This window comes from Haliotis rubra, unplaced genomic scaffold (genome assembly GCF_003918875.1).
Source record: "Haliotis rubra isolate DU_JTF1 unplaced genomic scaffold, ASM391887v1 Scf98, whole genome shotgun sequence".
Classification (NCBI taxonomy): Eukaryota; Metazoa; Mollusca; class Gastropoda; order Lepetellida; family Haliotidae; genus Haliotis; species Haliotis rubra.
The window spans coordinates 2305001-2323601 of NW_025767723.1; the positions used below are offsets into that span (position 1 = coordinate 2305001).

The 18601-nt window shown below is 38.5% G+C and overlaps 2 protein-coding genes across 2 annotated transcripts in view; both read left to right on the plus strand.

The window, feature by feature from the left end:
• LOC124265432 (sialate O-acetylesterase-like) overlaps positions 1-6070 on the plus strand; it is a 9562-nt gene extending 3492 nt beyond the window's left edge. The window contains exons 4-9 of the mRNA XM_046700226.1: positions 208-370; positions 1870-1955; positions 2599-2723; positions 4249-4403; positions 5118-5313; positions 5676-6070. Of these exons, the coding sequence (XP_046556182.1) occupies positions 208-370; positions 1870-1955; positions 2599-2723; positions 4249-4403; positions 5118-5313; positions 5676-5918 (968 nt within the window). The 3' untranslated portion in view covers positions 5919-6070. The remainder of the gene's footprint in view (positions 1-207; positions 371-1869; positions 1956-2598; positions 2724-4248; positions 4404-5117; positions 5314-5675) is intronic.
• A 2440-nt stretch (positions 6071-8510) lies between these two features.
• LOC124265475 (sialate O-acetylesterase-like) lies at positions 8511-14049 on the plus strand. Its single transcript, XM_046700274.1, has 9 exons — positions 8511-8556; positions 8865-9199; positions 9398-9536; positions 9819-10053; positions 10369-10454; positions 11559-11689; positions 12605-12759; positions 13248-13443; positions 13740-14049. The coding sequence occupies exons 1-9, from the start codon at positions 8520-8522 to the stop codon at positions 13977-13979; spliced, it is 1554 nt and encodes a 517-aa protein (XP_046556230.1). The 5' UTR covers positions 8511-8519; the 3' UTR covers positions 13980-14049.
• Positions 14050-18601: the final 4552 nt, after the last annotated feature.

The window sequence follows — 18601 nt, forward strand, 5'->3', positions numbered from 1 at the left end:
AAAGTTTGTGTCATGGCTAATTATATGTAATGAACATGTAATGTTATATATTGCAGGTGAATCCGCTAGTATTAAATGAGACCCTATTTTATTAATTGCTTGATATAGGTGATATATACACTGGAACGTCCTGAATAATGTACAGCAAAAAAGCCTTATTGTGTCTCATCATATTCGTTTCTTTAGAAATATATTACTGTGTTTCAGATACTGTGTCGAGTTTTTCTGCAGTTTGCTGGTTGTTCGGCGAGTACCTCTACCCACACAGGAACTACCCAATAGGCCTAGTCGAGGCAGCATGGGGAGGAACTCCTATTGAAACATGGTCCTCGCCTGATGCACTGGCAAAATGTCCCGAACATCAAGTGAGGTGTGACATCGTGATATCGTTTCGCTTTTGAAAACTAATACGACAATTACGTTGTTACCTGCTGATACCTAAGTTAAAAACAAATAAAGTAGTTAACCGAAAATCAGCCCGCAGAAAGAACTTGATGAATTATAGCAAAACGACAATGATGGTAATAAAAAACTCACGGCAACTATGGTTTAAGCTGAATATCCACGGTCAAAATGATCTCAACACAATCGATAGACTTATTCTAACTTCAAACGTAATGTTTGAGATGAGAGGCAAGGGTTAGTTCCCTTTTTACACCTAAGATAAAAACTTCCGAAATTTCTCCAACTCCCTGCGTCAGAATATTGTGGAAAAGAGAAATGGGTTGTAACATTCTGTACTACCTTCCAGAACTCTATCTAAATATGAGTCCCTCCTGTATTCCACGATTCTGCGGTTACAGAATAGATCGCGGAAAATACCTTTTGATGCAGAAAAACGTCTGGTCCGCGGAAAACGCCTTTTCATACAGAATACCTACAGAATTTGCCATTTTTCTGCCGCGGAATTTACTTATTTTGTAAGTTGAATCAAGATTGACTAGCAACCGAAACGAAAAATAGGGGTAAATGTCAAAAGTATGATTGGTTACACAAAACGAAATGAGACATTTGTTATGACGATATTTTCAAAATATAGATGACTTATTCATAAGGTAATCTTTTCTTAAGCACCTTACAATAATATTATTTGAATCTGACATTGCAATTATGTTCACAAAATCGGTCTTTTTGAAGAATTTTTATTTATTTATTTTTTATTTTTTAAGTTTTTAACTGCAGAATATTTTGCAGAATTTTGAAAAATTACTTCTTATAATTCGTCGCGGAAGGACTGGAGGGACTGTAATATGACACACCACTGTCAATCACTAACTATGCACACATACAATGTATCACACTTGGGAGACTGTGAAGCAAAGTTTGTGAATCATTCTATGACATCATATATTCTCAACACATTGCTAAAGCACAAGGAATCTCTTCAGTCGAAAAGATCAAGGTACGAGAAGGACTATTTGTATTCGCACTGGTTTGTAGGGAAATGTACCGTGAGATGCGTATTTTCAGATATCTAATATTAAACATATCTCCCGAAGTGGTAATGATAAAATGTTTAAAATGCACTTCGATTTGTGGATTCTGTTCTATGGCATTGTTCACATTCATGCATACAATTCTGTAATATATTTATGTTTCGTCACTTTATCCTCGTCAGTTAAATACAATTTAAATCTGAATATGTTCTATGGAAAATCAAGTGAGCTAATTTTACGCCGCTTTTAACAATATGCCAGCAAGATCACGGCGAAGGACACCAGAAATGGGCTTCACACACTGTACCCATGAGGAGAATCGAACCCAGGTCTTCGGCGTGACATGCGAACGCTTCAACCACTATGGAAAACATAGACCAAAGCCTTTTAAGTACATACATTAAAGATAATGAATACTGTTGATACATTCCAGCGGACCAAAGACTAAAAGTGCGGCGTGGAATGCCATGATCAATCCACTGTTGGACTTGACAATATTTGGAGCAATCTGGTGGCAAGGTATGTGATATATCAACGTTTCAAGGAGCTACACACATTGCATTTAATGCCATAACCAATCCACTGTTAGACATAACAATTTTTGACCAAGGTATGTGATATGACTAAGGAAATAAACCTTTTCCACGTTAAGCGCTAAAAGACACATTGCCTCTCCCTGTTATGGATGCTTTCGTCATCAGGAAGTACATGGTATCAGTAAAAGAAAGTGTTATAAACATACAACGTTAACGTCACGGCTAGATGATGACACTGTTGATCTCCAATGTGCATTCGACATATTCCTATAGGATTTTAAAATGATGTATTTTGAAAACGTTTGTGAGTATAAATCGTATGTCCCGTCAATACGATATATTAGTTGGTTGGTTTGTTATTTAAAGCCGCACTCAGCAATATTCCAGTTATATGGCGGCGGTCGGTATATAACTCAGTATGAACAAGACAATCCGGTGATCAACATCATGAGCATCTATCGACGCAACTGGGTATCAATGACAGCGTTAGTCGCCTCTTACAACAAGAATCAGTTGCTGAAGACCAATTCTAACCAGAAACTTACGGGTACGTATATATTAAATTAGTACAACAAGTAACAATAACACTTTACAAACTGCTATTTATACTTTACCATGTTTTACAGGTGAGGGCGGCGTACCAAAGAGATATCAATGCCAGTTCCCGGCTATGATTCAAGACTGGAGACAGAAGTTTGGAGCTGCTTCAGAAGGTGAAACGGACGCTGCGTTCCCTTTTGGATTTGCCCAGGTAGTTTATGAACGGAATATATTCCTTTTCCTCAACATTTAACGACTATAGCATGACTACATCAATTGCCGATGTGCAAAATCTACAATGACTACATGGATAGTCAATGGCTACATGAAAAGTCGACATATATCATATTAGACTAGTGAAAACGTTAAAAATAACTGCTCAATGGTGGTATCAAACTGACATTTTTAAGTGAGTTACCTCGAGGCCAATTTGTCTGTCGTCCGTGGTCAAAATGGTCTCTTCAGAAACCTTCTTTGAGTGGCATTTTAGAAGTTGGGAAGTACAATATAGACGAATTCTATGGATAACAACTTCTTTATTTCGTGAGTGCAACGTTTCGTTGCATATTCTTGTATCGTTGTCAAGCAGGAATTTAACATGAAGTGGAGGCGAAGCATATGTACTGCATGTAACAAAGAAAACAACAAAATTTAACATAATTGGCTGGGCAGTGAGCTGATAACGTCAGTGAGTTGATCCATCGTCCATGTTTCAAATTGTAAGCACGACTGTACCAGACATTGGCAAAGAACATTTCATTGCTACTTATTTGTGTTCACTTTACATATGTAGTTAGTAGTAGTGAATATACAGATTCTGATTTTGCGATATTTGTGATTTCCGTCTTATTTTGTCCAAGCACACTCTCAAATTCTAACAAATGGCATATTTGGCGCTGTAAACTAATTCTGTCCTTAACATGTCACACTGGATGAGATGACACGTGCACGTATGTGGCATCATGTTTTGTTGGTGTGGTGGGTAGCACAGTGGTAGACCAGGGTTCGATTCCCTGCATGTTTCTGGCGTCCCCCCACTGTGATATTGCTGGAATATTGCTAAAGGCAACGTAAATCCCTACTCATTCATAGTTCGTTTAAATAATAAGACTTTTAGATATTTCTTTAGTTCTCAACATTAATGCATAATTTGAATACATCATTTAGTTATAAATGCTAACAGCAACATTCTCCTGTAATCCTGTTTGTATACCTCCTAAACTGTGTCCACATGAACTACACCATCTACGGCACCAGTGTTATTTCAAATCAGTATCGGGAGAATTTTATAGACATTTTTGAAGAAATGAAGCCATAATGCTGGACATGCTCCTTCAGTTCACCAGGATCTCGACCTAACAAATATATAACATACATTTGTACGAAATCAGTTCTGATATTTAATTAGTCAGGAATACTTAGGTCGTTTGCAACGATCAAAAGAGTGAAAGCTTCGATTCCCCACATGGGTACAATGTGTGAAGCCCATTTCTGGTGTCTCCCACCGTGATATTGCTGGAATATTGCTAAAAGCGATGTACATCCAATCTCACTCACTTACTTATACAGTTATATTCATTAAATACGAGTGTATCTGGAAAGGTGTGTTGCTCACGTGTTCTTGTCCTGGGTGCCATGGTACAAAGCGAGCTTAGGGGACTCCTATACTTTAACATTGACTTAAGGTACCCTTAGCGCTAAGGTTGTTTTCTACAACAGCACCATGTTCTGTTTAGCTGGCTGCTAATAAAAAGACGGACGAAGCTGGATTCTTTCCCGAACAACGCTGGGCCCAGACAGCCGGATTTGGGTTTGTTCCCAATAAAAAGATGCCACAAACATTCATGGCTGTAGCTATGGACCTCCCAGACTACAATTCCCCCTATGGACCGTACGTTTTACTGTTTCTAATGCTCACATATGTAAACCCTACCATTACATGTTCTCCTGTCATCACTGGCAGGATGTTGAAAACAAAAGAATGTTCAGGGAAAGGATTTGTTGATTATATTACAAATGGTGATCCACTCAAGTTTACCTAGAGTTGGAAGTATGTTGATGGATAAACGTGTTTGAACATAAACATGAATGGTATTTAGAAGCGATACACATAAGGAAGAGAGTTTTATGGATGTCAACTTCTATATTACGAGGAAGACAACGTTTCGGAGTATATCCTTACTCCTTCAACTGATGAATGAGTAAGGATATATTCCGAAACGTTGTGTTCCTCATAATGTAGAAGTTGACATCCATAAAACTCTCTTCCTGGTCGATACTTTGTGAGTTTTTTTGTATGGAAAAGTAAGAAAGGATCACGTGTAAATCGTTTTCAGTGGCTCGTGGTGAAATGGAAAAGACTCTTAAGAACACGTGTAATTTATAATGAAGACATGTCATGCTCATTAAGATGTCGGATAAGAAATCGTCGAATGACAAACGACGCATTATGAAATATAGATCCGTTAATACATCAGATGATAAAAAGCCTTTGTCATAAAATAATATTTAGTAATAATAATATTACATTATTATTCATAAACGCATTCATAAACGTTCCCATATTTGATGTATTGATGAACTAATGGGTTTTTTTATTTTTCAGAATTCACCCTCGATACAAGCAGGATGTCGCTCACCGCTTAGTTTTAGGGGCACGTGCAGTTGGTTACAAAGAGCCAGGGGTGAAGTTTCACGGTCCCTTCCCCAAGACGTTCAGTCTTGACAACGATCAACAGACGCTGAAGATCACCTACGGTCCAAACAACCCTCTCGATGTTCTTAACAACCATGGTTTTGAGGTACTTGTTGAACCTTTATCCATTAATTATCCAATGTAGCCTTGTCGTTAAAGCGTTCGCTCGTCACACCGAAGGCCTGGGGTACAAAGAGTGAAACCCATTTTGATGTCCCCCGTCGTGATAGTGTGGGAATATTGCTAATAGCGACGTAAAACCCAACTCACTTATCCATGAATGTTCCTTACCATGTGTATACAATCCTCTTTATATCAGTATCTTTGCTTAATTGTATGATATGCCAGTTGTTTCATATCTTGTATAATATTCTTATAATTTTTATGATTATGTAATATCTTAGCATAAAACTGAAGAAGACAAACATATCCAAATGACTTTTTTACTTATTTATTTCTATTTTTCAGGTGTGCTGTTCCAGTCAGAGCACAACGAAATGCGCAGACTCAGATGAGTGGGTGGCTGCACCAATCACAGACCAGGACACAAACTCTGTATCGGTATCAGTAGCTGGCTGTGAGAGCAAGTCGCCAGTTGGTCTCCGATATGAATGGCGCATGAGTCCCTGTGATCTCAAGGACTGTGCCATATATGGAAAAGACACAGGCTTGCCGGCGCCGCCATATATCAAAGAAAATGGTTTTAACTAGTCTGGGATGAGTGTACTATGTATGTTAGTACACTCTGACGACTATGAGTACCAAAGCTGCAGACTATTTCTGATTGTTGGAATTTCATAAACGAGATGTTCAGTAATCTATCATATATTAGATAAGTTTTCGATTAAAGACTGAAGTGACCAGAGAATTTGTCCAGATCTGTTTCACATTTTACATAGCATTCATATTTTTCGCCGGTTTTGATTTATTGTCTGAAGTGTTGCCTGTGGATATATCTCCAAATTCTCTGCATAGGTGTCTGAAAGCTTTATTAGCTAGAAAACTGGTGGACTTGCAAATGTTCAACTGTGTTTGAACTTCATAAACACATGAAATGTTGAATAATCAGCTTTGTTTGCTTGCGTGTTTGGTATTTATCACTGCACTCATTGATTTTACAGCTATTTGAATGCGTTCTGTAAATAATCGAGTCTGTGCATTAAAATCCGGTGATTGACATCATGACCATCATGACTGGTCACGTCAATGAACCAAGCCAAGTCAGCGAGCCTGACCAACCCAACCCGTTAGTCGCCCCTTACGACAAGCATGGGTTGCTGAAGACCAATTCTAAACCGTATACTCACGAGGCATATTCACCTATGGAATTTACATACACTTACTTACTAAGACCCATATATGCGAATTGCTGGGGTGACAGGTGCTGTCAGTAGAGCTGTACTCTCAGTAAAGTACAGATTTAAGTACACTGGAGTTTTTTACCTATCTTGGAATAGAACCCATACACTCAGACTGATGCAGCTAGCACAATGTCAGCGATCTAAGCCAATCTGACCCCGCAGCTTCCACAAACATGGAAGTCTGATAACTGTTAGTCACGTACGAAGTGTGGCCCTGTGATAACTGTAGACTGGAATGGGCTAACACGACCGAAGGCTATGGATACACACAATGTCATATAATAAGTTGAATTACAATTTCTCAGTTAAGTACACATTCCAGTACTTTGGGGAATACTACCTTCCGGGATTCGAGCCTATACTCTCAGATTCAGATGCCTCATCTTCAACACTATTCGAGAATGTATTTTTTTTGGGTGTAATTACAAGTGGTATGCCTTTTAGTAAAATAAGTACATCAATGATGATACAAGTTAACAAAGGAATAACAGGATATTGGGTGTTTTGTCCTGCTATGCTCTCCACATTTCACAATATCTCCTTTATGTGGAGACATGCCTTATTTCCTAAAATACCTGGGGCGGTGGGGTAGCCTAGTGGTTAAAGCGTTCGCTCGTCACGCCGAAGACTCGGGTTGCATTCCCGACATGGGTACAATGTGTGAAGCCAATTTATGGTGTCCCCCACCGTGATATTGCTGGAATATTGCTAAAAGCGGAGTAAAACTACACTTATTCACTCACTCATTCCTGAGCTCCTGGGGGCTGAAAATATACTTTTGTCAGAAGTGCACACATCATATTATTTAAATACACATCTAAAAACCTTAAATCAAAGACGAGCATAACGTACAAAACGTCTGCAAGGCATTAAGGAAAAAATCAAGTTTCAGTAACAGTTCTCACACCTCGATAACTTGGAAATAAATCGATTTCATTGCTGATAAGTAAAAATGTCGCATCCTGTACTGACAGCTGCTCAACGATTGCAACTTATTGCTACCCCCAGTGAACAAAGCAACACGATTAACGTGGTGTCAAGCGCGACGTCACTGGAATTTGACGTCATGGGGAAGGGTCAACTGGTCGGACGAAAGTCGTTTTATTTGTTTTTGTTCATGACTGACGGCCAAGCTCGTATTTGGCTCCCCAGAAACACTGTATATATGGAATATCTCAAAGGAAGTGCCATTGATGGGGTTGTCTCACACATGTCTGCAGACTTGATCTTGTGACGTTCAGACAAATTCTCAATCGACAATGGTACACCACTGACATCCCAGACAGGGTTGTTGTACCACATTTCGATTACTATCCTCTAAACACATAGATGGCAATGCTAGGCCACATCGTGCCGTTGGTCATTTCTTACGTCAAGATACCTTGACCCACCAGGACACCAGATGTCAACGTCTGATACAGTCAAGGAGAAGTGTCGGGGAGGTTATTACAGTTTGTGGAAGTAACACCAGATATTGACACTGTGCTCGGTGTTCGGTTATTACTACTGATGTGAATTCCTGAGGATTGCTCGAATCTTGAAAATGACAGCACTTGTTAACGTCAGTCGACCATACTTATTATCACTACAAAATAAGTCATTGGCTAAATGTTTAATTCTCTGAATAAACTACAGCTTTTCGTTCTTTCTGCGTTTTGATTTGCTATTACATTATTCCTTTCGGGTCAGTTTATTCAGATAGTGAGTAATATTGAGGTTTGGATAAGTTGCTTTGCTATACCGATGTTGAGGTTTGAATGCGTTATTTTCCTTTCGTTAAAGATAAAGCATTGATATTATGCAAAATATGACCTGTTGCAATACTTTGTGTCTAAAGTATATATTTATAAAACACAATCTGAAATAGAGCGAGGTCAGTATTGGGTACCATAAAATGTCATTTCCCACAAAGATAAGTCATATCTCAAACGTTGATAAAACGGGTCGCATCATGAAACAACTGTTGGTCTTACTGTTACATTTTTCTAGTAAGTATTATAATGTTTTATTCTTAAGATTTTCCTGTTCCTTATTAATTTACATATAACACATAACAAAATACAGCAGCTAACAATATGCCAGTTCTTGTCTCTTGGCAGTGTGAACAACAAACGTTGTATTTATATTTCTGATACCAAACAGAGACACCTCCATCAGATAGCCAAAGTTTGATGCTGTGACTATTTGATACTAGTTCAATCAATAGATCTCCTTTTCGTTGAGATGTCTTGGAGTAATAGAAATGGTTTCATTTTTGTGGTCCATGCTCACTGACAAATTTCTTTTGTCCGTCAAGGTACGCTCGCCGTGCTGAAATTTGCGTCATACTATGCTGACCACATGGTGCTTCAAAGAGGGCCCCAGAGGGCGATAGTCTGGGGCCATGCTGCAACAATTGGCGACGAGGTTACTGTCAAGGTCAGTGGCAAAGGAGAGGTCAAAGTCAAGGTTGTGAAGGATCCTAATGGAAATGAGGGATTATGGAAGGCTAAACTGCCAGCTGTCACTGACCCTGGTCCTTTCACCTTGACAGCGTCCTCGTCAGAAGGGGACTTAACTCTAACTGACGTCATGTTTGGTGACGTATGGGTGTGCTCTGGACAAAGTAACATGGAGATGCCAATGAGTCAGGTACCTGTGTCTTAGCAAAAGAATTAATTACGGGGTTTCTTTTTCATGAGGACCGTATGGACATAGTAGACTAATCGTTATACTTTGACGTAAGTAAATAATATGCATGAATGTTTTATAGCATTGTCAAAATTTAAAAAATATATGTTATCAGTTCGAAGGAAGTCATACATAAATGATTTTGTCGTCTGGTTTCAGGTCATAAACTCATCTGCAGAAATAGCAGAGTCTCTTAAGTTCAAAACTATAAGAATTATTAAAGCGTCAATGGTGGAATCACCCACTCCCTTGGAAGACTTGCAAAGTTTGGCCTTCCAGTGGACAGACCCAAATGAAGGTAGAATAACCATTTCAAATCAATATGTATATTATGTCCTGCCTTAAATATTTTTAGAGAACCCAAGAACACTCCGTGATAGCTATTTCAAGCATTCTCAAGCTGTGCATGTGTTGAAAAAGTATGAATATATTCTACTAAGGAAATGCACTGTGTGTGTATCCTATATTTACACATGCATGAAATATATTCCTTTTACGTCTTCTTGCACCCGTTATGTCTTCATAAGAGAATTTACCGAAACCATTTCTAACTGGATTTGATCTATTTGATTTCGAACAGCTGATGTGTCTCGTTTCTCGGCTCTGTGCATGCTGTTTGGGGAATATATTCAGCCCAATAGGAACTATCCCCTTGGACTAATAGACTCGACATATGGAGGGACGCCAATTGAAGCCTGGTCTTCTCCGGACGCCATCGCAGAGTGTCCCACGCCGAATAATACATATCTTAGCGAGGAGGAATACTTAAACCCGGACATCATATATGACGGGAGTAATGGTCCAGTAATGCCAAGGTCTGAATATGTTAAAATATATAAGTGGGTTTTTAGTTAAAAGTGATCTGAGAAAGTATGTGAGAATGAGTATCTTTTATTCTGATATGTACATTGTTATATAATCACTTTTGTTGGTTCCACTCTCCTGTCAATCTCTTAAGTCAGTCACAGATCCAAGACATATCAGGGTTTGCAGGTGTTATAGTTCCAAAGTCACAATACAATACACCCAGTAACGTTATTGATAGACTCGACCTTGATATTAATAATCAGTGGGTTTCCTCAAGATCTATACTACATTATATCATAACTAATTTTTCGCTGAATATTTAGATCCCCACTTGACAAGTACGTATTGTGGAATGCCATGATCAACCCATTTCTCGACATGACGATATTTGGTGCATTATGGTATCAAGGTAATTAAACTACCATTTTTATTTAAGAATTTAAGTTCACATATTTCCCTAAGAGTGACAACTAGTCAAAATAAAAAAGACTAGTTTCTATCCTGCCTTTTAATGCCTGAGCTGGAAGTTGTGAATCTTTTAATGAATGCGCCAGTTCCAATCAGATAGCTCATCTTATTTCGATTGGTCTATGAAACAACAAACGATTTCAGTCCCCGAAGGTACAAAAATGATTGTTTACTACAGTTCACTTATATATTGCGGCGCATTCCTCGAAACATAGAGGCATTTGGACAAGTGAGATCATGCAGTGTCAAGTAATACTGAACATAGTTGTCGCATGGAACGCTCAGCGGGGTGATCGTCTATAAATAGTAGTCACTGCGATGAGCATTCTGTCGCTTGAGTTTGATTTACAGGCGACCATGTTTTTTGAAAACGCATGTATATTTTGTAACATGCTGTCTGACCGAACTATCGATATATTCGATAGTCCGCGTACATTTTATCACAAGAAGGTAGGCTGCATCACGAAATTGTAATGTTGGCCAGTGGGCACACCGGTAAGATGCAAGTATGTTTGAAGACGTTTAGAACATTTTCGACGAATGTTTCTAGACAATTGACTTGACTTTGCATATGTTTATGACAGGTGCCACAGGTGGGTCACCCCACCTTTTCGCGAACACCGTGTATCATCATAGTGGTTTATGTACACATGCTGTATTCGTATTGCATGGTGACTATCAGTGGACTCTCTTGTCCAGACTCGATTGTTTACAAGCAACATCGTACCCGGGGCGGATACAGCTTTTTGAGAAAGGAGAGGTGCACACTCTTGAGAAAGTAGGGGTGCACACTTCATTTTCACGAGAGTTTTAATAGTCATTTAATAAACTTTCAGGACAAAAGTTCCGGATCTGGATCCACCTATGCGTACAGCGGTTCACTGCTGAAACAGTTACATACTCATGATGAAGTCCATCAGAATTGTACCATCGACTCAGATTTTAGTAGACATTTCTTATGGATGTGGAGAGGGTTTTGTCGCTTTTATCTCCAAGATTCTGCACTTAATCCAGTAATACGACACATGTTATTCTTCTTTCACAGGGGAGTCAAATGTCTGGTACCCAGATTTATACGCATGTCAGTTTCCTGCAATGATAAATGACTGGAGAAAGAAATTTCATGAAAGCTCTGAAAAAGAGACGGATGTCCAATTTCCTTTTGGATTTGTCCAGGTGATTGACGACATATGAGGAGTATTTCAGTGAACTAAGCTGCAGAGTAAATGAAAGTGTGGACCTGACAGCGGAACTGACCCCAGAATTACAATTACTGTCAAAATGTTAGTGTGTTTGTTGTTTTACGCCGCACTCAGCAACATTCCAGCTATAATGCGGCGGTCGGTAAATAATCGAGTCTGGGCCAGACAATCGAATGATCAACATCATGACGATTGATCTACGCACTTGGGATACAATGACATGCGTCAACCAAGTCAGCGAGCCTGACCACCCGATCAGCATGGGTTGCTGAACACCCGGGTCTTCACAGGTAGAAATGATATTTAACTGAATGTCTGGTATTTTAAGAATCAACACAACTGGTCATGAAAGTAACTTCTTCATTCTGTTCATTACATTACCAGCGAATAACCTTGAAGGAGCATCAAAGAGGATTATATACTTTCCTTTGTCCTGCACTTTAGTAACTGAATCATGAATGCTGAAGTGTACTAAACTATGGATACATGTTAAAAGATGTATATATTAGTTAATATATATATATATATTTCTATATGCGAAAGCGTTAAGGTTGTAACATTTTTTCTTTGTACATTGTAAACAAACAAAATGATTTGCGTCAAAGAAAAGAGATACTAAGTAACTTTGTAATTTTGTGCATAAAACGTAAGATCAACTTACAGACAGAGAATTTCATGAGTTCCATTACCAGAGCATCTTAAAGCACGCATGAGTATACATTATGTTGGGGCTACCATATTGCATTTAAAGTGTAAAATGGATCATTTAAAACTTGAAGTAATGTTTTTTCCATTATCATCTTATAGACACTTCAAACACGCTTTCAATGTCGTATGACTGATCTGATACATATCTGCTTTATATTTAAGACCCCATTACTTTTAACAGCTTGCTCCAAATGCCAAATCGTCGGAGGTTGGAGATTTTCCCGCAATAAGATGGTCTCAAACTGCTAAGTTCGGATTTGCTCCAAACGAAAAGATGTCTAAAACCTTCATGGCTGTAGCCATGGACCTTCCTGACTATGACTCCCCATTTGGATCGTAAGTATTCCGCGAAAACAACAACATATTCATCGACTTATGAAGATAGTAAAGTAAGTCTACGACCTGCAGTTTAAATTGTTGATCAATGCTCCAGATTTGACTCATTAGATTGTCTGGTCCATGATAAATAATGACGGACACTATACAGCCAGAGAATATCGTTGAATGCGACACAAAACTTCAACAAAACACAATTACAGGATATTGCATGTTAATTGATGGTTCTTGGTTATTGCCTCTGTCCGTGTTTTTCCAAAGTAATGAATGAATGCGATCATTAGACAAGATTATCCGTAAAGAACTATCATTCAGAGAGTGCCTATGGTTTTACGCCGTTTTAGCAATATTCCTGTAAGATCACCTCGGAGACCCCTGACATGGTTTCACACATTGTACCCATGTGGGGAACGTTTAAAACTAAGCTACTCCACCCCCCACTGATACATAACATAAATATTCTCGGTTATATCGGTGATAATTTCCAGAATCCATCCACGGTATAAGCAGGATATCGCCTCCCGTCTGGTGCTCGGAGCACGGTCGGTGGCTTATGGAGAAGAAGGGGTAAAGTTTCAGGGTCCTCTGCCTCAAACATTCAGCCTTAACAACGTCAACAACATCCTCAACGTGAACTACGGAGACAACAGTCCTATAAAGGTTCTTAACAACAACGGCTTTGAGGTATTGTTGCATTACATCGTGTGTTTTCAGAAGATACATTTTATTCCTCATTATATCTATCGTAACAGTCGTAAATATAGACAATCTTTTACATTTTACGTGAGGACATTACACGAAAGAGCCTCCTCCTGACAATGATGCATGCATATAAAATACAGTTACTGTATCAACATTCCTTGATTTAATCCAAATTACACATCTAGACTTACATAAGCGCGCGCTGAGTGTTTAAGCTAAATACAAACTGATATCTTTGAATTTCGGAGGACGTCATACTTGTTGTGATTGTATTGCAGGTCTGCTGTTCCAGCACGAGTACAACCGAATGCGCAGACTCAGATGAGTGGGTGGCTGCACCAATCACAGACCAGGACACAAACTCTGCATCGTTGTCAGTAGCTGGCTGTGAGAGCAAGTCGCCAGTTGGTCTCCGATATGAATGGCGCACAAGTCCCTGTGATCTCAGGGACTGTGCCATATATGGAAGTGATACCGATTTGCCAGCCCCGCCCTACATTACGACGAGAGGGTTTTAGACTTTTCTTATAATTCTATTGCAATCTTCCTAATATGGTTTCGGAATAAATCGTTTTCCAAAGTACAAAATTTTGCATGCATGCATACATACTTCTGGCTTCACAATCCCGTTTTTTGTTACTTTTATCATGTTCGTATTTAAATCATTTATTCTGTTTCTCGCGCATGAAGTGCATACCAGCTTCCGTCTTCTCGAAGCAGGGAAGAGCACGACTTTTCCACATTATATTACCAAGCTTCAGTGAAAGCCCTACGCATGGCTTCTTTGGTCAAGTTATTGTAATTCCTGCCTTCTTCATGTGATTTTTCGATTGAATGGACGGCATCATAATGAAAGATATCGACGAGTTGTTACTATAATTCACTATTCATATATAACAAATCACGCGTTCAGATGTAGGCATACGTAAAGCTTTCGCTCAAGAGAGTACTGATTTAAGTTGAACTATTTACAATTATTGTTCAAGAATATTACACACCACTACTTTGATGTCCCTCGTCGAGATATTGCTGGAACATTGCCAAAAGCATCCTCACTCACTCTGAGGGCGATGCAATGATTTGTAGTTTGTTTATGAGCCCCTCTCAGCAAATATCCAGTCATAATCTAATACAATGATTTGTAGTTTGTTCATAAGCCCCTCTCAGCAAATATCCAGTCATAATCTAATACAATGATTTGTAGTTTGTTCATAAGCCCCTCTCAGCAAATATCCAGTCATAATCTAATACAATGATTTGTAGTTTGTTCATAAGCCCTCTCAGCAAATATCCAGTCATAATCTAATACAATGATTTGTAGTTTGTTCATAAGCCCTCTCAGCAAATATCCAGTCATAATCTAATACAATGATTTGTAGTTTGTTCATAAGCCCCTCTCAGCAAATATCCAGTCATAATCTAATACAATGATTTGTAGTTTGTTCATAAGCCCCTCTCAGCAAATATCCAGTCATAATCTAATACAATGATTTGTAGTTTGTTCATAAGCCACTCTCAGCAAATATCCAGTCATAATCTAATACAATGATTTGTAGTTTGTTCATAAGCCCCTCTCAGCAAATATCCAGTCATAATTTAATACAATGATTTGTAGTTTGTTCATAAGCCCCTCTCAGCAAATATCCAGTCATAATCTAATACAATGATTTGTAGTTTCTTCATAAGCCACTCTCAGCAAATATCCAGTCATAATCTAATACAATGATTTACATATGCGACATCCTATCGGAGTGCAGCGAAACGCTATGAATCGAGTCAGCTGCTTATTCGATTAAATATACTAAGCAGTCAGTTCGACACAGGTGTGCATTGATTCTGCTCTTCAATCTTTCCATCTACAACTTCTTCTATATAAGTTTTCTGGACCTAATTTTACCTGTAATGGACTCTCAAATGGTCAGTTATGCCTAAACAATCTTCAAACGATAAAACTGATCGTAAAAGAAAGAAGAAAGCAAACTCGTCGGGCACTAGCCTCAACACAGGTGACGTGCCATCAAACAAGCGCGTACCCGACATGGACGCGGACAGCTCGGTGAGACAAACTCTCGACGCAGTGTACACCCCTCAAACATATCAGCATATGTATCAAGCAATACCAGGTCAGTTACACCAGTTTGCAAGTCCCTACCCGTCGTCCCAGATACCCTTACCCACGAGTCCTGATAATTCAGCCATAATGGCGAAGCTCGAGCAGATGGATAGAAAGTTATCGAAACTTGATGCAATAGAAGCTGAAGTGTTATCCATCAAAACAAATATGTCACAGCTTGAAATTAAAGTTCAAGAAATCGAAACATTAAAAACAAGAATGAATGATGCTGAAGCATGTACCAAAATCATAGGTGACAGTTTTGATGAATGGACAGTAGATAGAGCTTCACTTGTCAGTGATATGCAGGCTCTGAAGGAACAGGTCAGTGTTTGTGTGCCACAATTAACAGATCTAAAACAAGAGAATATGGTTCTAAAAGAAGCTTTAATCGATCAAAGATGTCGTTCGATGAGGGACAACTTGATTTTCAATAACATTCCCGAAACTGAACCTGAGGCCACACTGGAAAACTGTGAGAGAGTATTGAAGGATTTCATCAAAACACATTTAGATCTAGATGCCGAAATAATGAGCTTCAAACGAGAACACAGGATAGGCAAGTCCCGCCCACCCAGGTACCCAGGCGACACAGCCCGACCCCGATCCTGATAGCAAAGTTTGTTTTCGAGGGAAAAGAATTCTGTCAAGGCCGCCGCGAAGAAACTAAAAGGTAAACCGTTTATGATAAGCGAACAATTTCCAGAGGAGGTAAGCCAGTACAGACGAGACGTGCTCTTGCCACTCGTGAAACAAGCCCGACAAAGGGACAACAAGCCTACATGGTGATTGACAAACTATACATAAATCGTGAGCAACAATCTGTACCCACCCCACCCTTACAGGCCACCCACAGTAACTCCTAATAGGAGATGGGAGGACGCCGGTGGACAAAGAGACTCATTCGTGTCAATGCTATTGTGATAGCATATATCAGAACTCTAATGTCTGTCACATAAGCTTAGATAACGCTTGTGATGGTGTAGATACAAATGACTTACCAAACTGTAACGTCCAGTTTGGAGTTATGAGCAGCTATCAACACTCCGTTAACTCTGAAAGTTGCATATTAAATTACCAAAATCTATGATCTATGAAAACTCTGAAAATACTGATAAAGTCAATGGTTCTGACATGGTTGATGTTAATGTCAATGCAGATATTGCTGCGAATGATACAGTTGATGTCACTGATGATAATGATATCAATAATGATGACGATAATGATGATGCTGTTGTTAACGACGACGACGACGACGACGACGATGATGATGATGATGATGATGATGATCACCCAAAGTCACCTGTATTTAAAATACATTTCCTTAATCTAAATGTTTGTGGTTTGAGGAAAAGACTTGAATATGACGAATTCAGAGGTATGATTGAAAATAATGATATTATCTGTTTACAAGAAACAAAAACAGACTGTTTAGATGAAATAGAAATAGAAGGCTTTAAACTTATACTTAAACATAGACAAGGAATGTTGCGGAAATCAGATGGAATCGGAATTGCAATAAGAGAAAAACTAGCAGAACATGTGTCAGTCCTAGATGAACAAGCAAATTATATATTATGGATGAAGCTTTCAAAGCATTTTTTTGGTATCGATCAAGATATGTATATTGGTGTTGTTTACCTTCCACCGGAAGGTTCAAAGTATGTATATTTTGACTCATTCGATGAAATTGAACAATCCACACTTAGATCCCTATCCTTAAGCGATTACGTTTGCTTAACTGGCGATTTTAACGCACGAACTGGCAATATGTGCGACTATCTTCCTATGGATAACTTTCTAATTAAGGAGTTTGATATTGATAATGAAGAATTAAGTAACGAGTTACAACCCCAATATATTCTAGAATCACTTAACTTACCACAAGAAAGGTACTCGCAAGATAAAACTAATGTTAATAACTTTGGCTTTAGACTCATAGAGATGTGTAAAAACCTCAACATGTTCGTGTGTAACGGGAGATTTGGAAACGATACTGAACTGAGGTGGTTACAATATAGGATTATCCACAACAGTTTACCAACAAAATCTTTTCTTTATAAAATAAAATGCATAGAATCACCACTTTGCTCCTTTTGTCAAAAGATCTAGAAACTACTGGCCCACCTCTTTTGGAAATGTGAGCATGTAAAGAAACTATGGAACGAAGTAACAAAATGGCTTCATGCTGTTCAACTATCAGTAAACTTTACGTTTGAAAGGGTTTGTTTGAAATTAAGGTGAAACTAATAATTCTATAAATGTAATCATCCTTCTAGTCAAACAAAAATATATTCAAATGTGCGTCTGAAACTATTTGCCTAATATCAATTTTATTGATAAAGGAGTTATTAAGTATTATGATGCTACCAAATATCTCCATTTATCAAATGGTACTGAACAAATGTTTTTCAATTCTGGTCAAGGTTACACTTGTTGTTAGGATAGATGTATATTAATTTATCATCCAAAACTGTGTTCCACAGGAGATATCGCTTGTGTGAGATCAAACGATATCTCCTAGGAGATATCGTTTTGACAGTAGATTTTTGTACAATGCCCTGACAATGCTATGACGTCATGTACTTGATGACGTCACAATGCTATGACATCGCTGCACTGCAAGTCTAATGGCAGTACCATGTTCAGAGATGTACACTTTCATTGAAAATTAATGAAGAGTGATTTTTGGATGATAAATAGAATCTCACCCTCGTGTCTTCTGATATCAAATATATCAACACTCGTTGATAAAGTAAAATATCCTCAGCAAGCCTCGGATATTTGTAAACTTTATCAACTCGTGTTGATATATATTTGATCAACACTTGGGTAATTCTCTATCTAATACTGTGTACATGTCTTTACGTATTATGTACCTCAGATGAATCACCATGTACTGTTTGCTGCCTACCTGTATGATCCTATAATGTATCCCTGTAAAGATATTGTTAATGTAAAAAAAAGACTCCACCATCGAACGGATGAACTTGAACGCAGTTTGGCGCCAGTCGCTCTCCTTTTCGT

Bases quoted from the DNA above. Each gene is read 5' to 3' on its own strand.
- LOC124265475 (XM_046700274.1), top strand. From the start codon at position 8,520: ATGAAACAACTGTTGGTCTTACTGTTACATTTTTCTA. The intron at 9,200-9,397 runs GTACCTGTGTCT...GTCTGGTTTCAG, and splicing joins TGGAGATGCCAATGAGTCAG to GTCATAAACTCATCTGCAGA. The intron at 9,537-9,818 runs GTAGAATAACCA...GATTTCGAACAG, and splicing joins GTGGACAGACCCAAATGAAG to CTGATGTGTCTCGTTTCTCG.